Genomic DNA, 25427 nt, shown 5'->3' with positions numbered 1-25427 from the left:
CTGCTGCTGCAGCTCGTAACGTTCATTGCCATTCCCCATCTGACCAAGAGCACCTGTCAAGCACTCCTGTTAGTGTTGTTTACCAGCAGTTCCTCTACTGCTGGTAAGGGGGCTGCATGTCCTCACTAGGGCTGATGGCCAAGGGGAACAGTGCCTATCAAACTCTCTTGCCCCCCGCACCCCCCTCAGTCAAAGGTAGGCCATGAAAAGGAACTTAATTTTAGCTGCCATAACAAACAGTATATTGGTCTCAGGTGACAGAAAAAAAAAGCACAAACAAGACAGCTAAATACAAAACGTTGGGGCAATTTATTTTGACAACTCCTCACTGGAGATTCATCACCAACAGACCAAATATCTTCCTGACAAGTTGGTTCCGGAAGATTTTCTCTTTTTTATACAAAAATAATAAAAAATATTTAATTTCCTACACAGCTTTCAAAATGAAAACAAATTCAACTATTAAGTTTCACAAATCATTTAAAAAATTTAAGAGAACATTACAGTAATCAAGTGTTGATAAACAAACCACACAACCTAAGGTTTACAACTCTTGGCACTGATATTAATATAAACTGAGTAGTTCGGGTTGGGGGCGGGATTGTTTTATTGTCAAGATTGCAGCAATGTCACAATGTACAAAGTGTAAATGACAGAAAACGTAGATAAAGACAGACTGGCTTTACACTATACTACCCTGAAATAACTGAAGATGTTTCTGATGAATATCACATGTATGTCCAAAAAGTGAAAAAAAAGAGCTGTTATCAAAATGCGATTTGAAAGCTGTGGAAATGAGCACCAAACATGCATGCATGGAAAGAATGGAAATGGTGGCTCCCTGGGGTGGACACAGGAGTTTAGAGAAGGGGGTTCAAGATACGGTCCGCTGAAGGTGGTCCCCTGTACCAGACGATTGTCTCCCGAAAAATCGAGGTCCTGTGAAATGGGATTTCCAGCATTCCGAGGCCAAGTCAGTGTGATAGTTCTCATTTTCTTTACTTTAGGGAGTTCCTCCAAACCCCCGCCTCCCTCCAACCCCCCTAGATCTGCCCCAGGCTCCCTTAGATAAACTGTGTAGTGCCTGGTATGTTACGCAGTTTTAAATCATAAACAAACATCTATAGGTGATAACCATTTAAGTCAATCATACCTGGTATGATTGACTTGGATTATAAATCAGATATGAAAAGATAGCTCAAGTTAAAAGTTTAAGATAACAATACATAAAGCAAGCTGCTGTCATCCATCTGTAAACCAAGCTACACAAAAACCTCTGCATTTCATTCTTGTAAGAGGCCGCAATCCAAGAGTCTGGACCTCTGAAAATTAAAAATAAGTACCGTGCACGCTTAAATATCCGCCTTGGGTTGAAGTGCTTCTTTTTTACGCTGACCGAGAGAATTGCAGTCTCTGGAGACAAGAATGATTTTACATAAACCTGTAGTACTGCAGAAACTACCCTCAAAATTTTTATAAGAAAATCTTACTAGTTATTGGTAAGGTCTTGTGATACTATAAATTACTGGATAAATAACTTTATGGCAAATAGTCTTCTGCTGACCGAGAGAATTGCAGTCTCTGGAGACAAGAATGATTTTACATAAACCTGTAGTACTGCAGAAACTACCCTCAAAATTTTTATAAGAAAATCTTACTAGTTATTGGTAAGGTCTTGTGATACTATAAATTACTGGATAAATAACTTTATGGCAAATAGTCTTCTAAAACAAGGATACAAGAAGTTAACTTTCCATTCTTTCCATACACTAGTTAATAGATTTTACCATCACTGACAAAATCATATAGTTGTTATATAGTCATAATTATCACAGCAAACTTACTACATGTACCAATAAAATTGTTTATGATTGGCTGAGTCAGTCTTTCCAGAGGACTTTTCACAAGCAGTCCCCCTCATAGTTCTTTCTACTTAGATTCTGTTATTTATGAAGAATGCAAATTAAGATGAGAGCGGAGGGGCTCATTGTAATGGTATTAAATTGCTCAGCAAATCTGCACTATGAAACTCGGCATAATCCATTGGTGCATGCTGGATCGGAGTACGCAAAGTTAACTTCACTTTACGAGAGAAATTATTTTATTTCTATTGGCAATGGCATAAAAAAATTGATTCATGTATTTAGCAATGCACGATCAAGTTATGATGCACTTAGGAAGTTTGGAGAGTACCCAAGAGGCTAGATGTTGTTGCTGTTGCCTCAAGCAACAACTCTTAAGCTTCTTCCATGCACTCCAAACATCCCACATGCATCATAAATGTAACTCAATGATGCAGGTTAAAGCATGAATCAAATTGAATTACTTTAAGAACAAGAATACAATGAAGCAATACTAGTTACTGAAATTTTACAGGGTTTATGGTGGCATAGAGGAGAAAGATAAGCAGAATTGAGACAGGTATTAATATACAAATAATATTATTGTTAGTTAGGGCTGCTTTGCACAAACAACCCAAGCATAAGAGCAAGAATTATAAGCAGATGTGGTGATGTGTCGTTTATTATTGCCTTAACTAAATGTTTCTCCGTCTGCACATATGCTGCTTGTGCTTGCTTTGTATGTGTAAACCAGGACCTAGCAAAAGCCCATTTCCAAGTTGATCTAAGCCTCTCTATCAAAGCGAGGCCTGGTGCACAGCCATTCATTAGAAAACAAGTTTAATTTGCATGTGAATGAAATCTCATTTTCATATGAAAGGATGGGCATGAAGACACGCTTCAAGAAAGAAGCTGAAGTGTAATCAGGAAGTGGCTTATTGTGTTCTACATATCATTTTGTTTGTCTAGCATCACTTAGTCTACTGATAGCAACATCAAGAAATTGTCAACATCACTAAGCAATAGATTTACAGAAATTCTACTGCTCAAGAATTTTGATGCTTGACGTAACATCTCTCTGACCGTATAAAATTAAGGGTGCATCAATAAATGTGCATCCCAGGCCATCATAATCCACAAGTTCTACCAGCATGTACACAGAAGAATCTGGGAAATGCATATTTAGCTGTAATCATTGACCAGCAGTAATCAGTTACACGCACTTCAAGAACAGCATATTCAGTTGCATTCATTCATTCATCCATTACTGTTTTCTTAACACGTCATCGACAGATTCACGTAACAGCAGCTTGACTCTCGCACTCATCCACTTGAAAGCAAATTTTCCAATGCAAAGTGGTGTCAAAACTTAATGTCAAGCTATGTACACTCTGAAAATGTCAGCATCAAATTCCATTTGTAATTCACATCACAAAGGGACATTATAAAGAGCACTAAACTTCTCTGAATGTGTTTTACTTGTGATAATATTTCATTATTTTTGTATCAACAGTTAGCCTTATATGTTGCCCATGACGAACACAGAAAGAAAAAAAAAGATGTCCAAACGATCAAGAAAACAGTTAGCAAAGCATTTGGCAAATAAACCCTTAATCTCCTTCAGGAAGACCATGTTTATACTTGATTGCTTTTTGGCTTTAAGGTAAAGATAAGAAAGCAATGACTGTAAGAGTTAAATGGCTACTCTGACAACAATTTAAGAAGAGATCAGCTTTATAATCAGGTCAACTTAAGTGGCTTCACAAGTTTTAAGAGTACATTATTATTACGGAGTACCTCTCTATAAAATAGTTACTTGGGCCTTTTTACACGACAACAGATGGATTTCTCACAATCAATATTCTAACTAAAACTTTCTGGTCTGCTAGAATAAGCTGTCTTTATTATCAAAGTGCTTGAATGTGCCATATCTTGGTTGCTTTTTACATTACAGCACTTAAATTTCTCAACAATCACAAATAGTCCACAACTTTTGTATGTGACACCAACAATTTCTTAGAAAGTGGTCAAAGAGTGCTTATCATTTGTCAGGTCTTGATAGTTCAAAAGATGATTGTTGTAATGACAAGTGAAATGAAGAATTCTGTATTGAATTTTAGTTCTGTTCCAAAGCTGGCAGCTGAGCTTACACCTTTAATCAAATGTTCTTCCCTAGAGACAAATATACTTATTTTTTGTTTTTCTTTGGAGAAGAGGGGAGAAGGTTTTGATGTTAGAAAATTTGAAATCTGTCATTCTAAACACAGATGTTTGGTTACAAAGTTTTCACAACACAGAAAAGAGCACCTCGTGGAACATAGAATATATAATTTCTCATTGGGCATCTCTCTGCCCCCACGCTAATATGGAGCCAAGATGGTCTCTAACCACTACAGCCACATTTTTGAGGTTCAGAGATCAGCAATGTTATCTTGTGAAACATTCATTACAACAGCCAGACCTGATAAATGAAAATCACCCTAAGATTACCAATTAGGCTCACACTGCCTGAACAGGGCCTATTACATTTGACATTCCCAGATAATTGACAGTTGATTGACAGTAAAGTCCTAGTTACATCTAATCCTAATTTTCAACAGTAGTTACATTTAGTTGTGGCACCAATTCTTTTCAATCTGGATTTTCACTTTGTGGTATACTCTCCACATAGTTAAACTGGAAGTATCCTGTTCTGTCACCAAGCTGACCAAACCACTTTCCATTATCCTGTTTCTTGAGAACCGTGATGATATCTCCTTTCTGCAAAACAAGGCAAGGTACAAAATAAGGATTGTGTTGTTAAAGAAAGCATGCATACCCCCCCCCCCCCCCTACAAACCAACACCCTTGGCAGTTTGTCTAGTTTCAACCCTGCTTCGTGTTCCAAACTTTCCTTTAAATATTTTGGCATTTGACACCCCTCCCCCTCCCCATGTATCCCTCAGAATTTCTAACAACTTTCCTGGGGTGGGCACAGCCATTTTCTGTAGCTGTAACAACGTTTTATTTATAACAAAACACTTGTATTACAATGTTGCCCTCACACCTTCCCCCTGCAAACCACCGGTAAGAACTGTTACTTGCAACAGGCATACAACTAACAGAGTCTCCAATATTGAGCCCTACAGGAAAATTTTCTCCAAAAGAGGGAAGTGGCACATTTACAGTAAAATTATTAATATCACTATAATTTCACCTCAAAAGCGAGTGTCGAGTCATCGTATGGCATCAGATGTTTTCGTGTGGCACGCACTAACATGGATCCTCCCATGAAAGCGGGCTGACATAAAAGAAAGTAAAGTTAGTTATTCAAGGAATTGGCTATCTCCAACTCACAACAGTCAATCTAAGTAAATCTAACACTACGCACACTTTACATTCAAAAGTCCACTAAAAATTCATATCAGTTTCTGGATACTACTGGTTATAAGACATGACAATTGAAAGTCACACAAACACAAACTGTACCGATGGGTGCGGTCTCATATTGGGAGGTACGGACGTTCTTCTGTTACTATTGTCTGGTGTTGTAGTTGTCGGCGGAGGCATTGATCTTCTTTGGTCATTTCCCAGGTTGGAAAGAACAGTCGACTGTGCAGGAGACACTGGCTGCTGTTGTGGCTGAAGATCGACAAGCTGAAAGTCAAAGATGGACTGATCAGCACAGGTGTCTAGTATCTTTTTGGTGTATTAAAAATTTTAATTTTTTTTTTTTTAATTTGCCCATACAATATCCAAGCCCAGTTGCTGTTACAAAACAAACAATTATCAGATAATGAACAGTCCCTGATAAAAATTCAATTTTACTTCATAAGGGTGACCTTGAATTTCGTCTGTCCCAGCAGTATTCATAAGATCCCTCTCATAAATTTTCAACAAAAACAATAATCTTTCATTACAAAGTGGAAGGGTAAATTGGAGAACGGAGAAGACAAAATTTAGGGACAAAAACAATCAGAAAAGCTAGACTCTAAATAATAATGCAGACCATTGTATCTCTTAAGAAAACAATTTTACATCATATTGTGCTTCCAACTGTTTTCTCAGTTCCAAAACCTTGTCAACAATAGCTTGAAAAACATAATGATTCCATGCACTACAATAGGGTTGGCTAGTAAATTGTGATTGGATAGCACACATGAAGTATTCTGAGATGTTTTGCCTCCGGCTGATTGGATCAGTCAAGAATTTTCAGCTCAAATTTCTACCACAGAGGATGGCAGAGCATGTGACTGTAGTACAGACCTTTTTAACATATGGTTCTGGAATAAGGCCTTTGTTGCCTTGTTCATCCATAGCAGTCCACCACTTCTCCTCGTTTTGTTCCACAACAACTAAAATATCACCTTTTTTGAAACTGAGGTCCTCCGCATCCTGTACATGATTGAAACATTCATAAGAACTTGTCACAAATGTATATACAAAAGGCCTTCAGCTGGATCTGACAAAACATCAGACTCCTCTAATGCTTGGTTTGGAAAAGACATTCCTTTGGGTAGTTTAAGCACAAGGTAGCCATGGTGAAATCGGATCTCTTCATTTCTCAAAATATTTGACTTCAAGCCAGGTCAGTGTGATAGTATTTGCAGGGATGATATCAAAGGTCATAACCTGGAGCACCTTTTACGGTTTAGTATGTTTGATGGGCCCTGGATGGTGAATTTGCCTGTTCTTGATACACTTCACTCACAAAACAACAATTTTGTTGTGGGTTGTAAGATCAAGGCAACCGACAAGTGACCCAAAACTTAATGACAGCCCTTCAGTGCATTCACAAGGTATTTGTTATACAAACTGATATTGGTTCCTTCTTTTAACAAAGTTGTTTTACCTCCAGTAAGAGCCCTCCCTAACTCCAGCAACAATAAATTTGGAGGTTACAAAAGGACATATGCATCATTGTGGCTGTTGCTTCAATTTCACAACAAGTAAATGTTGAAAAATACTTTTAAAAATGTTCCAAAGATGTTCTTGGTAATAAGATTATACTAAGATCAAAACTTGATTATTCAGACTCACTGGCACCCACTAAAATAGTCTCCCCAATAATAGTTGTTATTGCAGTCAAGCCTGCGGTCAAATATTTTTTTGTTTTAAAAGGCATCCAAACGAGGTGAAAGGGTCAGTACAATGCAGAATTGACCCTTTTGCCTCATTTGTGTGTCAAGCCACTGATAACTGCAATAACAGCTATTGAGAGTTCAGATAATCAAAAAATAATCAGAAAAAACAAGGTTCATTTAGCTAATTTACCAGGCAGTAAACATACCTTTCCTGTAAATGGATACTGAGCTTGTACTCTAAACAGCTGTCAATCAGAAAAAAGAAACAAGTTAGTATACAGGTTAGTATACAGTAGGAGTCTTGAACACTGCTCTTTTTCTGTGTTTCAATTTGACAAGCTCCAGTAATGAATATTTCATCGAAAGCCAGTTTTAATTTATATTTAACAAAACAAATTTTAAACAGTTCAGCCTCTGATGCAAAAATATGTGGACAGGATGCCTATGAAAACTGTACATGGGATTACAACATTATGCTAAAAACCCTTTTCAGGGATTCTCAATGAATTGTGTGTATATGTTACACAGTGATCTGTGTTAAGACACAGGAACATAGCTGTCTATGTTTTACATGTCTTTAAGTCTTGACATGGTCTCCTTTGCAGTTGCTACTGGGATTGGCAGCCATTACTTGGAATGCAACTCCCATAATGGTTGCGAAGGAATAGTCATGAGTATTTAGTTTTTAAGTTTTCATCACTACTGCCAATCAAATAAGACTTTAGGCCAATGCAAGCTAATATTTTGTGCAAACTCTAACTTGTACAGTCGAACCTCTTTGATACAGACACCAAAGGGACAGACATGAGTGTCCATATAATGGACATGGCCGTATTATAGAAATGGCTGTATTATACAGGAAGAGATTACATGAATTCTGTTTTGTCTGGGATTAAATTAACTGTCCTTAATATAAAGGTGTCTGTATTATGGAGACATCTGTAAGGAGAGGTTTAATTGTATTTGCTTTGTACTCTTGCCACGTAACAGACTCATGTTGTACTTACCGGTTCTGTTAAGTTTGTAGAATCCAGAAAATGATTCTTGTAAAATTCTATAATACTATGTAGGTCGGGAAAGGTGTTCTCTCCTATTTTATAACCAGTGCCTATACTGTTGATGATGTAATGACTCACTTTCCCACTTTCGCTGAAACATAACAAATTTAAATAATTTCATTTTCATGAAGTAGCGTGGAAGTGTACAAAATTAATGTTCCCTCCAAATCACCAACAGAGATCTAGTATATCCAATCACCCTTGTGAAATGATTACCTTACCACTCCCACCAATTTACAGGTAGAACAAGTCACCAGTGGAACAGCTTACCGCTGAAAGACAAGCCCTGGCAGGAGGGGGTGAAGAAGAGGGAAGACAGTACTCAACAAAGTTTTATACAGTGACAAGAGGTCGGTTGAAGGTAATATCACATGCAACACATTTTCTGCGCATTTTCTGTACAGTGAAGGTTGGTTATAATCATGTCATATCCAACAAGTGGGGGTGGATTAATTATTGTTCCAACAAAAGTTATCAAGAAATATCCTTAAATTTTGCTTGTTTTTTTTTTTTTTTTTGGGAAAAAAAAAAAGACTGGAAGATGATATTAGTCAACCATGTTTGTCAAGCATGGTATTATGACCGTTATCTAATGGCCACTAAGCCAATCAAACCTCAAGAAATACATTATCCTGTGCTTCAGTTTTAAATAATGACAAATCTGTTACAACAAGTAGAATTATAACAATGCTATTTAAAGGCACTGACAGAAGCTGTTCTTTAAAAAAAAAAAAAGTTACGTGATAAACATGCCTTTTACGAATAATAACAGCTGATCACCAGACAATCGAGTTTGACATGTAACTACCCTATCCCTAATTCTATTAATTATTGTTATTTTCATAACCAGGCTTATTGAGATGTGAAAACAAACAGATACAGGTAATAATATAAGGGTTCCGGTCAATAATGTTAGCAAAACGTGCACACCAATGTCATCCCATCACTACAATTTCCATTTAGTTACTTCCTGTTTTTAAACTTTATGCCTGTGATTATTTCCTGAGACAAAACGGAAAACGTGGCATATACATGAAGTACAAAGTGATGTAGATTTTTTTGCTTGTTTGAGAGAAGATTTCTAATAAGGACATGGCTTGTGAAGACTGACCACAAGAAATGACAACGAAATCCCAGTGTTGACAAATAAACTTGCACTTTCATCTGACCGTATGTTCACAGATACGAGAATTCATTTTCGTTCAATGCAAATTTACAGATCCAAGATTTCATTTAAGATCACAACATCCAGGAACAAACTGTTTGTAGTTTGACAAGTATATAACAAAATGACAATCACTCTTAATGTATTTAAGTGAATTTAAACTCCACGAGAGCGTCGTTTAACAGTTATTCATTAAGTACTAGACGTGCAGCGAACAAATTTAGATTTCACGATAAAATTTGCTTTCTTTGTAATTACAGTAATTACACAATAAATGACCTAAAACTCTGACCACACAGATATGCTATAAACCATTAAAGTTTAAAACTATGAAAGGGTAATGTTCGATCTATCGCTACAGCGAAGCCACTCTATAGAAGCTTGCTGTCTGATGGAATCTTTGACATCAGCGCAAGAATGTGCGAAGTTTGCTTAGCTAAGCGTATATTTGGCGATCGTTGAAATGACATTGATTATAAAAGAGCAATGTGATCAGAATTTTAAATCGTTTAAAGCATCACAAAACTCTGCTATGATTCCACTAACCTCACAGCAAGAACAAAATCTCCAGGAATTGACGAGCTGTCGCGTATCAGATATGTACCAGGTTTCTTTCCTAGCAAATATTTCGTAGTTCTGTCCCGAGTTAGGCGACCAAGATAACAACTGAAATGGCACAGTAATATAACGCAATTAGCAGTGTTAAAAAAAAACTCTGATTGTAAGCAAGTGATCAGTCACAGTGTACCTGAGCTGGTTAGGATTGGAACGGTTCATACTGATATCCGTCGTGGAAATCTTATCGTTCTGAAGTGAAACACCGATTACAAACAGTTGCTTCACAACCTAGAACATCGTCGTGATTAAATCACCCTAAGTACGTTTTCCTCCACATAAAAGATCGCTGTTATGTCGTTATTCCGTGCGTGGCATCCAAACAGCCGTGGTAAAACGAGAGATCAAGGAACCAAACACACCAACACGAAAAACACAGGAAACACTCGCTTTGCTAAAAGGGGTGGGCAGGCGTCGAAGGGAAGGGTTCTTTTCTTCGGTACCCAGTCTCCATCGCGTTCTCCCACGTGATCTTCTATTCAACATGGCGGACGAAGGTGAAAGAAATAGGCTTGTCGCTGAATTTTCCGGAGTGACTGACGTTGATGTCGAGCGTGCTCAGTTTTATTTGGAATCATCTGGCTGGGATCTCAATGTGAGTAATCTAGTGTATTTTGGGGATCTTCTAAAGGGTTTCTGTTTTTAAACACAAGCACAATAAGCTGACTAATGGTACTGATGTTTTACTTCCTCCTTTCTGTCGATCCGCCCGTTTTGATGTGTTTTATTTTATTCTAGCTGGCTCTTAGTAGTTTTTATGATACGATGGGAGACGAGGATGACAGTGTTGTACATGAAACTCCAGAAGAAACTCACAAGGTATCACATAAGTTGTTTGACACATCTATATAATTTCAGCAATTGTGTGGTTAATTTATTGAGGCTGATATAAGCTTACATGTTGCCTTCAGGTTAAACTCTTGGGCCTCATATAATCCAATTTCCGAAAAACTGAATTGTGAATTACTAAATTAAGCCATTCCTCAATCCACTGTGTACCCTTGGGCATTAGCATACGTGCACCTTTGGACAAAGGAGTGGGGGTGCTGTGACCTCATATACTTGAGATGCCCACCAGGGTGCATTCTGCAAGACTTCCACGCCAAAGATACACCAAGGCTTTTTAAATTCCATGCCATGCGCCTGGCAAGCGGCCAAAGTCCCATGCTGAAGAATGCTACAGTATAGTAAAAACATTAAGAAAACGCAGGTGGGAAAATTTGGACTCAAATCGATCATAAGATGCCAGTTTTTGGCCAGGATATAGGAGATAAAGAGAAGTTAAGAACTCATAGTTGTCACACCAATTCACCTTGTGTAGTGAAGCGCTTATACGCGAGCACCAGCAAATATAAATGTGCGCACCAATCACGACAAAGATCTTCAGCATAACCTACACTGAATGAAAAGGGGTATGGATAGGTAATCTGCATACACAACTAATCTAATGACTCAATCCATAGGTATACATTGTACATGAAGTTATAAGTATATTCAGCAATGCATTACGGGGCAACTTTCAAAGGACTTGTTCACTTCACATTTTTTACAAGTCTGGAGAAGCTATTAAAATCTGAATGATTTGTGATTTTTAATATGTTTCAAAGCAAACATGGTCTTCAAACAAGATTTTCACTAATAAGCAATTTGTTTTTGTAACATGGACGGGATTCTTGTTCATTGCTGGTTCCCCTCAGTATTTTGTTAGGTTATTCTGCTGAGAGTTTGCTATTAACCTCACATTGGTGAAGAGAGGCACTGTGAGAGTTAAGGACGTTCGTACGAAAATTTTCCAGTCAATAGATTTTTTTCTAAATTTTCACTGCAGTCAGATAGTGAGTTACCTGTTAGATAGGCAAAAAAAATTGGGGGTCACCGACTTCGTTTCAGAGATAAAGCATGTGGAAAACTACCCTGATTTTGAAAAAATTGGCACATCTAATTCAGCATGGTCTACAGGGGTTTATAGTTAAAGATATCGAAGGTGAGCCAACAGAGGCAAACGATCTTAGTCATATCAGATTGCAGAAGTGGGTCTGTTGGGTAAATGATTCCAGGTTTTGCCAACATTTTCACAAAACTTGACCCTTCAAGAGGCATTTGAAACCGCCACACAGATAAACAAAGAGCTAAAAAGAATGGAATTTGATGTTGCATAATTTTTGCAAAAAAATTAAACTTCTAATCAATAGATTTTCTCTATTTTTTCGCTAAACATAGACAATCGGTCGAGAAAATGATCCATCAGAAGAAAAATAGGGCTCACCGAACGTCCAAGATCATTAAATCAAAGCAAAGCTATAGCAATGGCCATCTGCCCTATCAATGTTCATTTTATTACTTAGCATGCACTCATTGCATAACGTGGCATGTGAATTTACATGCGATAAGGATGTGCAGAAACAGTTAGTGGGAACGTCCTTAATTGCTCAGAGTGCCACACAATCCTCTGAAGTCCAGTTAAAGTGCTTAACAGTCTGATACCCTATCATTCATCTGGTATTCTGGGAAAAAATAATTTTAGCAACTTAAGCTTTCTAGGGCTTTAGTAAGTTTTATACAGCCTTCAGTATAAACAATATTGTTGTTTTTTTTCTTTAACAGCAGCCAAGTTCTAAACCAAGACAAAATGTTCCAAGTCATGCAGGGTAAGTCACATTTGTCATGATAATGAATAACTTACAGTACTATTCTTTACGCGTGCACAGTTGGGAGATATTACATGTATGACTGAATGCATAATTTTAAAACTAACTTATCAACTTGAAGAAGTACCTTTCTCCATCTTCATTTTGAGTAAATTCCACATATATATTCAAAATGATGTCTTCCAGCAATAAAAGACATCACTGTTAATATTCGAGCATGCTGTAGCTGCCAAAAGCTGATTTGTCAGGAAAGGACAAAGGAATTATTATTGTGGCTGCAATTCAATATTTGATAAGACAGCTAATAAATATTTTTGTAAGTTGATAAGTTTAGGTGCATTCCTTTGGGATGACTTGGATCTGGATTGACAGCGATCAAGATCATGGTGCATCAAAGGAACCAATGGATCCACTTTGGTCCGAATCGTCAGTTCGTTTGATGAACATGTACTTTGATCCAAATGATCTTTGATCACTGATCCTGATCCAGATCATCCCAAAGGAATGCACCCTTAATTTTTCATCAGTATCAACTTGCAAACATTGCTTACATGTACATGTATTGCAACATGAACCACTAAGAATGTGACATTTTGGTTTTCCTAGATGTTTAAGAACTTGAGGCCAAAGTAAAATACGATTCAAAGTCAAACTTATTTTTTAGACGGAATGTTGCATCCCTGGCAAGCATGCAAGCAACAGGCAATAATGACAGTGATGACGAGGAAGGTCAGGCCTTTTATGCTGGTGGCTCCGAGAGAAGGTAGGGTGTCCTTTGAAGTGCCACAAGATACAGGTGTTTAGTTCTTGTGAACAAATCAAGCACTGAAGTGTCAGTGGTATTGTAAACCAGAGTCAGTCATTACTGACAATCATCCTTATGTTGTTACTTATGGACAGACATCATAAAAAAATTACCATCTATTCACTTATCACTACTCACAATGACTTCGACAGTGCTGATTCTAGCAGTATGCAGGATGCCTGTCACATATGAACTCAGTTAAATGACCTTGCTCTCCATGAGTTCTCATAGCTCACTGGATAGAGCACCTGCTTGGTGTTCGGGAGGTCATGGGTTCAATTCCTGTCGGGGACTCAGATTTTTTCTTCATCCCACACTCATGTCATGTTGATCAATTCATGTTTCACATAAAATAGTGGTTCAAAATGCATATAATTTCAAAAACTGCCATAGATAGTTTGATTTTAACCCATTGAGTAATCTGAGTCATTTTCTCCATATTTTTGTTCACTTGCTAGTGGGCAGCAAATTCTTGGTCCTCCAAGGAAAAAGCAAACATCAGATGATGTTACACAGAGTATATTTGATGAGGCAAAAAGGTATGACTGTTTCCTGTCTGACAATTCTTTTCTTTTATGATCTGTTGAGCCTCAAGCTTGTAGCAAAAAGTGTTGCTGGGTAGGAGTTTTGTTTGTGTTGTATGACAGAATAGACAGTTAAAAAAACTACAGATGCTTTTTTAACCAGGAAAATCAAGTTGTCAGATCTACATTTTGAGCTGATTGTTTCCAAATAAAATGTTGCAAAATATAGCCTGTGGGAATTCAAAGACAGTAACTGTATTTTCATTGTAGACATGGGGCTGAAGTTGTTGGCGATGAAGATATCGCTGGACCATTGGTACGCCACCAGCCAGCTTTTAAGGGTGCAGGTGAGATTTAAAGTACAAATCAGTGACTTAAGAGCTAAGGAAGCATGACTAACACCAATGAAAGACCAGTCTTCTCTCAACTGGGAGCCATGCGAAGCTGAACCACACAATAACTATGGACCTGATTCTTCTACAGCCCTTTTTCATTAAAAAAACTAAAATTATCTTGACATTGAACCTTTTTTCTTGAACTTGCAAAATTGAAATAATAATAATAATAATAATAATAATAATAATCAAGCTAAAAACTGGCTATTCCCTAGTGCCCCAGGACCATGGTTTGGTCTCAGCCCTAAGGACTCTAAGCAAACATTACATGAGGACAATAATAACAATAATAATAATAATAATAATAATGTTAACAATAAAGATTAGCGAAAAAACTGAGCAACGACGGTAATGAGTTCAGTGTCTGTTCAACAGACACTGAACTCATTACCAGTGTTTGACACCTCATTGGAATGAACATGAACATTGAACAGCTATCTTAATCTTAATTTATTCAATTTTGCACCTCTACCATTGGTATAAATTAGTTTACTTTTCGCACAAATATTTTTTAACTTGAAAATGGTGCCAGGATGACACCGAAACGTCGTTGCTCAGTTTTTTCGCTAATCTTTATTGTTAACTGTATTTCCAAATTTAATCTTATAAGAATAAGAATAAGAATAAGAATAAGAATAAGAATAAGAATAAGAATAAGAATAAGAATAAGAATAAGAATAAGAATAAGAATAAGAATAAGAATAAGAATAAGAATAAGAATAAGAATAAGAATAAGAATAAGAATAAGAATAAGAATAATAATAACGGACTTGTCAAGAAGGGAACAGAAAACTACATCGGCAAGATCCCAGGCAATATTAGAATAACAGAGCTACAGAAGACCGTCCTCCTTGGAACTGCTCACATACTTAGGAGGACTCTATCCATCAAGTAATCCAGCAGACTTATGACTGCCCTAGGTTCATGGATTGAACTCGGCACCATAAGTTAAAAGCGGCAAGACTTTAAGGACTTAAAATAATAATAATAGTAATAATAATAAAATTACAGTTGATTCATGTTATAATTCGCAGTTCAATTAAATAGAATTGCAAGCCAAACACGACAATTTACAATGTAGCAAGTACAATGGAATGAAAAGCCTTATGTATCATTTTATATGTGAACTTCCAAAGAAACTTCATCTTGCAATGAGCAAGTTGTCAATAAACTCTTGTTAGAATACAGTGTGTTCTCCAACAAAATCACTCTCAGCTGTTAAAAAATACACCAGAATTTCCAGCACCACCACCCAATGCAGGAGGGGTAACCCTGTAAGGGGGCAACCCACTTCAGCACTCTTCTTCAAATGGGCAGCCTTATTGCAACCCAATAGTGCCCTGCCTACTTTACGATTTCCTCCAGACCTGCCATTTTATTTCAATTTGAAAACCCTAAGCGTGTTAGTCTTGCAGCAATTTCAATTGGTAGTTTGGGAAACAATTTTACGAGACTCATTTATATTCCTGAGTGAAGAGAGACTCAGTGAGAGTAAAGGACCTTGCCCAAAACCCAGGTACAGTGATCAGGCATGAATTGAAAATGGCAGATCAAGTTTCCCATGGCCTGGGCCGAGGTTGTTGCGTTGTGTTCTTGGACAAGATGTGTAACTCTCAGAGTTCCTCTCTCCACCTAGTGTACATGTGTTTAAAATGGGTATTGGAAATCTGTTAGGCGTTATAAGCAGGCTGGGATGAAGAGTTTAGTCAAGTCCAAAGGAGCTATAAAAAATGGGGTGGGCCAGTTTGGATTGAGATCAACTTTTTATGAACAATTTTTGGATGAGGTTTTTGTGATATCCAGAATTATCAAGGTTGAGTAAGGGGTTATCAGCCAAAGCCGAAGGCTGAGGCTGATAACCCTTACTGAGACCTTGATTATTCTGGATGTCACAAAAACAGAAACTATCTAATAATTGTTTTATGATACATCGAACGAAAAAAGAAATGGAAGTCATGTTTTTGCTTCTTCACTGACAGCAAGCAACACAAAACACGCAAACTTGATACAATTACCTGTGACCTTGAGTGTCCTTGACATGATTATTGTATAATCTGTAGCTATATGACGTCACACGCACTGATTTAAAAAATTCACTATACGGTTTCGGCCAATCAGAAAAGAGATAGTGAGGTCAAGGTATAATAATAGCTAATACCATCCTTTTATTTCATTGTCCTTACAGGATATCGCCTTGGAGACACAGAGGCTGAAAGTTCACAACCTCTTCCAGAAACAATATCAAACAGACAAAGCAACAGTCAACAGCAAACAGTAAGCTACCTTGATGTTGTTCTGTGGAAGTACTTTTTTATTTATTTATTTATTCATTTATTTATTGATTGATTGATTGATTTATTTATTTATACATTTGTTTTTTGTTTGTTTGTTTGTTTGTTGTCTGCTTGTCAGCAGCTGATCTGCAAAATGTATTAACCATTAGATTTATATTAAGAAGATTTGGGCTCAATGTGTACATTGGAATATGTTTGACTTGAAAGATTGGCTCCAAAGAATTTAAAAGGCCATTTTTAAGTAGAAATGAACATTATTAACTAAAGCAACAAAGCTTCCCAATTCTTGTGTCATAAATTAAGAATATTTTTTGTGATAAACTGAATTAAAATGTTTTGAAGCATTTATTCATCAATACATTTGAATTTGCTTTCTGGTGTTTTCAACTCTTTCCAGAAAGAAGTTGTTTTGAAGTTCTGGTCCAATGGCTTTTCTGTCGATGATGGTCCTTTAAGATCCTTTGAAGATCCCGCAAATGAGCAATTCCTGAATTCTGTCAAGCGAGGGTAGGGAATCTTGCAAATTTTGACATTGAAATTGTTAAAGGTGTTATAGGCAGGCTACGCACTTTTCGACAATCCTTGCCCCGGCCATATCTAGTTATCAGCTGTAAAGAGCTTTAAGATCCCGGTTGAACCGAAAGACGGCTAATGCTATTAAACAAATGTCTATCCAGTAGATGAGTGTAAGTATTACCAGCAATGCTCTCTCCCTTTTTCCATGGTGATTTATCATGTAGACAGTGTTGTCCACCGTTTGTAACTCGGTCATTTGTCTTTCCCAACTAGACCTTTATTCTACTCTAAAACATGGTTTGTAGAGGAAGGTCACATAAAGTCCCAGGCATAAACCCTTAAAACATATGTAAAGAAAGATGGAGAACGAGCTGTTCTGCTGTGGATTTGAAATAAATAGGGGAGAAAGAAAGTTTGGAGCGAATTTAAACAAATATGCGAACCCTGAAGAGGTGAATAGTGGAAAGTGTTGTCCGTTTGGTTTGTCTTAACCCTCATTGCTACCCACCCCTCCCCTTAACCACAAGATACCAACTTTCATGTAAGTTGCATGTCACTCTGTTTGTTCACTTGTCTTGCTCTGTAGAGAGATTCCACAGGAATTGTTGAGGCAGTCACGGAGAGGAGAAGTCCATGTGAACATGGAGGATCACCGACATGAAGACTACGTCCCTCCACCCAAACCCAAAGTCCAGGCATTTTCTGGTGCAGGACATAAATTAGGAAGGTGGGTTTAGAAGAATGAGGACTCAAGCCAACAGCAAAGCTTACAGTGTAAACAAGTTTGAAAGGTTTTCTGCTACAATAACATATTGTTTTTAAAAAGTAAGCTTGATTACCAGTCGTTGTTCGGGAAAGGAGCCAGAGCTCTTTCCCCGAATTCGGGGCGGGGTTACTTAGAGCGACTTGAGAGAGCGACGGAGATCGAATCTCAGTTTAAAGTCTGAGACTCCTTTGATAAGCTTAGGACTGTCTCTCTTCGTTTTGCTCTCTTTTGTTCTTTCTTCCCTTCGTTCGTTCATTCGTTCTGCATTCTTTGTTTCCTTTGGTTCTTCGTTCCTTAATTCCAGATATATATATTACTCTCAAACGTTTGCACTGTACAGAAGAGAGATCTGGCTTTTCAAGCAAATCGATGAGTAACCAAAAGATTTTCACAGTCATTGATTATTTTTTTGTTATTTTATTCCTTAGTCCAGCTCCACAAGTGAAGTTCAGTCACTCTACAGAACAGCAAGCTGCACAGGCCGACAGTAAGCCAGCGGTACCAGCGACACCTTTGGACGAATCACAGCCCGTAACCAGCATACAGATTCGACTAGCTGATGGAACACGGTAAGTTGACGTGTTTCATTTTCATTCACAATATGTTCAAAATGTTGTCAACAGTGAGTATAAAATATATAGGCATTGAACCACGGCCATGACAGCTAGCATTCGTTTTCCGCCATTTTTCGCTGCCGCTGTGATAGCTTCACTTGTTTCCCTCCATTTTGAGTCGGGGTTAGTAGTCCCAACTGCTACGTACGTGTATTTCCCGCCATTTTATAGTGCGGCTGTCACAGCTTTTATTTGTTTCCCGCATTTGCTTCGCGGCTCGTCGCGGCCGTCAACGTTCCTATTTGTTTTCCTGGCATTTTTCGCTGTGCACGGCGACCGTCACAACCTCCAGCATCTCCCCTCTAGAAATTGTACCTTTACATGAAATAAGGGGTGGCCACTGAAACTCTTGTGCGCAGCATTCGCAAGGTATTTCAAAACAGATATCCAGTTTTCGCAGACAGTAACCTACATTACTGGAATTGAAATTTTGCCTGGCAAACATTAGAGGAATAAGTGAATATCTAACTGATGTATGCACTACAAACGGTTTTATCTCTGTGGGGAGAGAGTTTCACCATTTGCCTGGTTTAATCAGCCCTCAGTTTAACGTTCTAACTAACATATCAGTTGTTTTTCTTTCAGTATGGTTTCGAAATTCAACCACTCCCATACAGTTGGAGATATTCGACGATTCATCTGTGCGTATCCTTTGACCCAAAAAAGATAAGTACGAAGCTCAAAAAACTAATTCTCCTCACAGGTCGCCGTATGTTCTCCCCTGACAATGCACTGATTTGGTAAGGAGAATCAGATTTCAGTCATCCAAACGGTTAAGGATGCACAAGAGTAAAACGGTTTAGATGAGTAGCCATTTTCGCATACAGCTCTTCATATTTTGCATAACATTACTGGCGAACTTAGAAGTGTGTCAAATTCGGGTACAAAGTGTGAACTTCGTGATTTTCTTGAGCTTTTAATGTAGTTGAACTACATTAGAGCGTTTTTAAGGGCGTCGAATTGGTGTTCCCCAAACGAATGGAAGTTTTTCGTAAGAAACGAACGCATTTCCCAAAAGAAATTTCATTGATTACCGTACCAATACCCGCCATTAGCCAATCAGAAGCCGTGTCTACTGTCCTGATATCTTGTGATATCAAGTCACTGACCTGCGATATCATGGTCACTTGACCGAATTTGATTACGTTAAATACCTAATCGTCTCTCTATTGGTACTCTTCGGCGGCTTATGAGACTCGTTTGGTCTCGCCAAATGTAAACCATGGCTCGATCAAATTCATTTTTCATTTTTTTTTTTTTTTTTATTCCATTCTAAAATTACCAAGATAAATATAAAGTAGACAAGTAAGAGGAGAACAATAATAATTAGGGTAAAAAAGTTAACTTAACATTGGAGAGGAAGAGGTATGAATTAATTAATACTGAGCAAAATAATACTGGAAGAGTGCTTTTTTAAAACGTTCTCTAGTCGCTAAGTTACTTATAGATAAAGGAAGGTCATTCCAATAGTAACATCCAATAACAGTGGGGCAAAATTTCCTTATGTTTATTCTGGAGAATTCGGGATTTAAGTGTTGTAGGGATGCACTTCGAGTAACGTAGTTATGTTGCTCAGATACCAGAGATAAGGTGTAATTCAAAAATTCAAATTCGCCTGATGTGCCGCTTCTGAAGCTTACCAAAAATGAACGATTAGGTAAACTACAATTCTTGACGTCTTTTGAGGACTAGTCAGCTTACGTCGTTGATAGAAAAATTGAAAAGCTAATGTTTGCTGTTTATGTTATGGAAGATTCCCATAAGCAACACGAATGAGCAAGAGAAATGGTAATGTAAACAATCACACTGTTGAACATCAGCTTACAAACCACAGAATTGATACTGCTCAATGCTTAACCTACAGTGCAAACTATTTTCAACACTGACTCTTCTGGGAAAGCTGGTACACCAACTTGCAATAAACACCTCCTAACAGATATCGATGGTTTGTAGCTAACTTTTTATTCCAGTTTAAAATTTCTGATTTCAACTAAATGTGGCTTCGTTACTCATTTTTTTTGTGTGTGTGTCTTTTTTTTTTTTTAAATATCCACAGTCAATACTTATTATTTTAGCCAATACCCTCACGGCAAAACGGACCAATCTTTTTAAATGGACCAGAATTTTAACACCATCGACTAACAGACACATTACAGTTGACTCTGAAGATGACTTCCGCTCAGATTGTCGTAAAGTCGGTCATCAACAACAGTTCTTTTGAGAACTACCCTCACCTAGACGATCACACTATACAGACTACTGATCATGATACTCCTGGGTTCAAACCATTTAGTATTTATTTCAGGGAGCTAAAAAACCGCGATTTTGCAACGTTTGTGCCGAATCTGCCAGTCAGCTGAGATGCACTACGCCTTTCGCTATTTTGCCTTAACTTAGCCTACTGAACGTACAGCTCAAGGCCGCAAATGGCAGGAATGAACTTTGTCCTCATGACAACGTTTCCAAATAAAGAACTTATGGATGACTCCCAGAAACTGTCCGAAGCAAAGCTTTTAAATGCTGTGATTGTTCAGCGGCTCAAGTGAGTGAAAACCTGGTTGTTGATGATGGACGAGGAGGTCTGGTACTGAATCAAAATGCACTCGACACGCACGTGATTGAAAACACGTGAGTCCGATTTTGAATTCAGTCTTCTTATTGGTTGTAAAGAGTGAAGTCGAACTCCTGGACTGCATTTGATGGGCTTTATGGCGTTAGTGACTTTTTATTGCCCTTCAGCTATTTCTGAAAACAATTATAAATGAACTTCTATGAGAAGTGCTTCTAGGAAAGTCTCTCGTAACGAATAAAATTTCCGTCATGTAGCGAATGTTTAGTTGTGTTCTGTGTTCAAGCTTCTCAAATTTAGTTCTTCGTGTAGACAACGCCCTATAGTTATACGATAGCTACTTGCAATTTCCTCCCAGCAGTAAGCAAAGTGGGTCGAAAGTATCTCAATAACCTTTTCCTGATGTGTTTCTCTTATAAAGCGCGTTGTCTACGTTGCGCGTGCAAAACGCGTGCTGTTTGCGTTTTTCAGCGTCACTTTCGTGTTGCTGTGAATTTTTTTTTTTTTTTTTTTGGCGTTTGCAACTGAGTTTGTGACTCGTGTACTTGCGTGCGCTTGACTCTTTAAACCTCAAGTTAGTCGGTGTGGTTGTAGTTGAAATTCTCCAGTGCTTGCAACGGACTATTCAACGGATAACTGCCATCAAGCAGTACTTTCATGTGGTTCTGTTAGCTTTTTAGGCGCTTGGGACTCTTCTTATTCTTGATTTTACCACTTCTGGGAGTTTAAAGATCAGAGAACTTAGAGCGGCGAGAATTGCGAAAGTAAAAACGTCAAACAGGAACGTAAAATATGGAAGAGATAATGTAAAAATATAGACTGTCTGGGAAGAGAACGCTGAATTACTGTGTTAGTGAAAAGCGAGAGCCCTTGCTAGAAGGAAAAAATTCATTGACTAGGGAGAAATTGTAATAGAGCAAAAACAGACGCCACTGTCTCTATTTTGTTAGTTTTATTCGCCTTTGATATAAATGCAGGTACATTTTTCTTCCTTAGCAGCATTTTCTGTTCGGCTTCACTTGAAGTCAAGAAAAAATGGGCTGAACTTCCTTCGTAAGATTTATTGTTATTTCCTGAGTGCTTTGTTAAAAACCGTTTTATTACACTCCCTCTTCCTTTATTTCGATTAATTAGGACTGGACCATTTGCCAGCTAATTTTCGATTTAACGCTTCAGTGCACATCCTTGCTAGAGTCTTCCTTTTAGAAAGAGAAAGTCAAGACGGACGATTTGAGCTGATTGCGGAATTTGAAACGAAACACCCGCTTTCAACTCGCTGAAGGAAGTAGTTGACTTCAAAAAGGGGTTCCAACCTTTCAAAAAACGAGATAAAAGAAGTCGTTTTGATAAATTCTAGGGCGGAAAGATCCATGTCCCTCTAACTAAATCATCCTTCAGATTTAAGACGCCGGTATCTGAGCAAGGAGTTTTGATTTATGTAAAAACTTGCCCTTTTTTTCTCCAGCGCGTGGTCCCGTGTTTCATTTTCGTCAGATACGCATTTAATTTGGCCTGAATAGCCGCAGCGTACGTGAAAAAGAGCTTTCACCGGCTTTGCTTTCTGTAAAGGACGTTTAAACACACTCATAGCAATTTCTGGATATTTACAAAACCTTGTTGGGTTGCTCAAGCTTAGCAAACTATTTCATTTTTTTTTTTCCTTTTCTCTGTCACACACACACTCAGAGGCGCGCGTGCTCGTTTACAGCTCACGGGCTTCCTATATATTCGAATTTGACTGGTTTTCTCTACATAAATTCTAATGTTAAACTTTAAATCAATCGGGACAACATCGTCAAAGTGAACGACTGAGCAGTGAAAGATTAGTCGATCGCAACTGAATTTGCAGGTCTGTAGCACAGTTCTCTATTTTTCCTGCGACTTTAATTCTTCGGTGTGTCCTTGCATGCGCGAATTTTTCCAATCTATCTCGGCTGCTCGGGCTCTGTGTTCTTTCTTCCTGCAAATACGAAACGAAAGAGAAATGTTCAGCAAGATAAAAGCTTTCTAAATGTCGCGTTTTTAATAGCGAGAACTTGTTTACTCTTCATACGAGATAATGTGTAATAAATGACAGTATTAATATTTTGTACTCTCTAAATTTTCCCAGGGTGCTGTGTGAATGTCTAATTGCATTATACCTCCTTTTCTCTTCATTGCCAAACTTGATAACCCTTGAAGAACCTCTCACGTGTACAAAAAAACTTTTTTTTCCCTAAAACTACACTGAACAACGTAAGGACAGATTTTGAAAACAACCCCTTAATTTCTTCGAGGAGTGATATGTAAATTGTAGATTTTATTTTAATAAGTTGAAAGGTTATAATATAATATTGGAATATTTATTCCCATGTTCGAGGGTTGAAATACGTCCTTAGCCAGAATTGGTTACTTAGAGACGGGAGTGACCATGGCTAAATGTTCCTCGAATTTGAAAGAAATTGCTTGAAAAGTTGTCAGAGCGGGGATTTGAAGTTAGCTTTTAAGCTCGGAGCCATTTGGGAGAGTGTAGAGGGTGATTTATCTCCAGCGCAAGGGAACTTTATTTTGCACCAAAAGCCAGGTGCTGCTCGCCTCAAAGGGACATATGTTGTTTTTTAAAGCGCAGCTGCATCTTCCAACCCAACTACCGGATGAAGAAAACGATTCACCCGATTTTTCTCCCCGAATTTTCACTTTCTAACAAGGAAACACGCGCTCTTGAGTCGTTTTAACCATGCGCAAAGCGTCCAGCTTTGAACTTTTCAAAGAGCGAAAAGAAAAACACAGATTTCTGCAGACTTACTTGAAAATTTTCGGCGCGCTGGAAGAGTGTGTCTCTGGGTTTTAATCATATATGAAGCTAAACGTTGTCTTTTTTGCCTGAGTACTTTTGGTCGTCTCTCGCTGTCTGTCCGCTGCCCGGTTCCTTCGCCGTCGTTGTCTGCGAGCATGAAAAAAAAATTACTCAAGTTTAAAATGTGCGCTCAATTCACTACGCTGGAGTTCCGGCAAATTTTACAATCTCAAACCTACTTTCGTTGGGTTCTTCAAAACGCGAACTCAGCGTAGCCTGGAGATATGCGATATATTTGATCGCTTCTTCGATAACTTCGATCTGAAAAACACAAGAATACAGCGAGTTACCTTTTGGAATTTATCAAAGTCCTAGTCGCCGGCAATCAGTGGCTTGCTATAAAGTATCGTACCTTAGAAACACGAGGCCTTGATGCTGTGGATGGAACAAGTGATCGTAGCCGTGAATATTCCAGCGACTTCATCTGCTTCTTGTAGTTTCGAACGCATTTCTTAATCTCGCGACTTCTTGAGTCCTGTAGTTGTTTTTCTTCGCTGCTCCCACTGCTAAACATTTTACGAAATCTGCAGGACTGTACGTGGAAATAAGCAGACGTAAATAAGCTTCACCGGCTAACCGAGAAGTCGAGAGTTATTATTCGTATTCACCCTTGGAAAATGAACTGATCACGTAGAGACTGTCAGGATTAAAGCAGATATTTACCTCTAGAATTTCGTCGGTGATTTTTTCAAGCGCAGTAGCGTATTTCTTGTGCGGCCGTTGTTTCACTCACAAGCGAATGAGTGAAAGGCCCTCCTTTCTGGCGCTAACTATAAATTACCAACATTACAATAGCACAATTCACCTGTAACGGCCGGCAAGACAATGAATCGTAAACACAACTGTCTTTCACCAATCACATCGCGCGTTCACCCGGTTAACAATTAAATGTCTCTGCGTGGCGACCAATCAGCTTCGAGGACATCACACTACCGAACTACTGGTACGGTAGTTAATGAAGTTAAGAGAAATTTTTTTTCGTTTCTTGGGTTTTTTTTCTGTTTCGAGTTTTGCGAAACCCTCACACGGGTGAAGGGCAGTTTTGAGGTCGTTTTCTGTGGCGAAAGCATTGCGTTACCTTAAGAAGTCCATAGCTTCGTGTGGGTTTATGAAAAGATAAGAATCGTTGGAAAGAATTGAAAGAGAAATGTGGTAGCTGTGTTGAGATTCCATTCAGCAGTTGAACGTTACCTGGAGCCAGAGAAACACTTCTAGTTTTTATTCTATTCGGCACATTGACATGGGCGAACTTTCGTTTCCATAGCTTTCTCGCTTTCAATTTCGAGAAGAAAAAATATTAACATGGGAATAGCCAGAGCAAATTGCTTGCTAAAATTAAACTTTCATAAGCTCTCCTTTCACTCCGTGGTCGAATATGCTAGCAGATCTACATATATGTCAGTACAGCTGTTTTGCTGTTTTTTTGAAATTGCTTAGTCCATACTGAAAACCCAGAGGAACCAGTTTAAAATCTAAAAGATAATGTTGACCGCGTGTTCCGTAAGCCTCTCGAGTATTCCTGTGTTCCGTTTGTCGAGAAAGTCGAGCGAATTTTTTTTTTTTACAACAGCACTTTTATTTTGCTACAGTTTTGAAACACGTGGTTTTAGTCCAGCTGCATTTAAATGCCTGCTAGCTCAGATAGTAACAAGAAAGAACCAGTTTACTCGCTTCTTCGGGTGGTTGTATTGCTCGACAAAACGGTGAAAGAGCTCTTG

At 38.1% G+C, this 25427-nt stretch overlaps 3 protein-coding genes across 3 annotated transcripts; 1 reads left to right on the top strand and 2 right to left on the bottom strand.

Annotated features, from left to right (window-relative positions):
* Positions 1 to 286: 286 nt before the first annotated feature.
* LOC110047487 (adapter molecule crk-like) lies at positions 287 to 10156 on the bottom strand. The gene is made up of 8 exons (XM_020753242.2): positions 9876 to 10156; positions 9674 to 9793; positions 7912 to 8053; positions 7111 to 7149; positions 6087 to 6215; positions 5310 to 5477; positions 5038 to 5121; positions 287 to 4601 (listed from the first exon to the last, which is right to left on the bottom strand). The coding sequence occupies exons 1-8, from the start codon at positions 9902 to 9904 to the stop codon at positions 4473 to 4475; spliced, it is 840 nt and encodes a 279-aa protein (XP_020608901.1). The 5' UTR covers positions 9905 to 10156; the 3' UTR covers positions 287 to 4472.
* A 54-nt stretch (positions 10157 to 10210) lies between these two features.
* On the top strand, positions 10211 to 21134 carry LOC110047494 (NSFL1 cofactor p47-like). The gene is made up of 12 exons (XM_089278446.1): positions 10211 to 10337; positions 10481 to 10561; positions 12347 to 12390; positions 13055 to 13153; positions 13654 to 13734; positions 13990 to 14066; positions 16300 to 16388; positions 16806 to 16915; positions 17511 to 17651; positions 18119 to 18259; positions 18890 to 18949; positions 20718 to 21134. The coding sequence occupies exons 1-12, from the start codon at positions 10227 to 10229 to the stop codon at positions 20848 to 20850; spliced, it is 1167 nt and encodes a 388-aa protein (XP_089134572.1). The 5' UTR covers positions 10211 to 10226; the 3' UTR covers positions 20851 to 21134.
* A 674-nt stretch (positions 21135 to 21808) lies between these two features.
* Positions 21809 to 24530, bottom strand: LOC110047489 (uncharacterized). The gene is made up of 5 exons (XM_020753245.2): positions 24373 to 24530; positions 24062 to 24241; positions 23889 to 23970; positions 23659 to 23796; positions 21809 to 22833 (listed from the first exon to the last, which is right to left on the bottom strand). The coding sequence occupies exons 2-5, from the start codon at positions 24221 to 24223 to the stop codon at positions 22799 to 22801; spliced, it is 417 nt and encodes a 138-aa protein (XP_020608904.1). The 5' UTR covers positions 24224 to 24241; positions 24373 to 24530; the 3' UTR covers positions 21809 to 22798.
* Positions 24531 to 25427: the final 897 nt, after the last annotated feature.

The sequence above is a fragment of the Orbicella faveolata genome, unplaced genomic scaffold (genome assembly GCF_042242905.1).
Source record: "Orbicella faveolata isolate gen_17 unplaced genomic scaffold, um_ofav_v1 contig_46, whole genome shotgun sequence".
NCBI classification, from domain to species: Eukaryota; Metazoa; Cnidaria; class Anthozoa; order Scleractinia; family Merulinidae; genus Orbicella; species Orbicella faveolata.
This window is presented reverse-complemented; position numbering and strand designations above follow the sequence as displayed.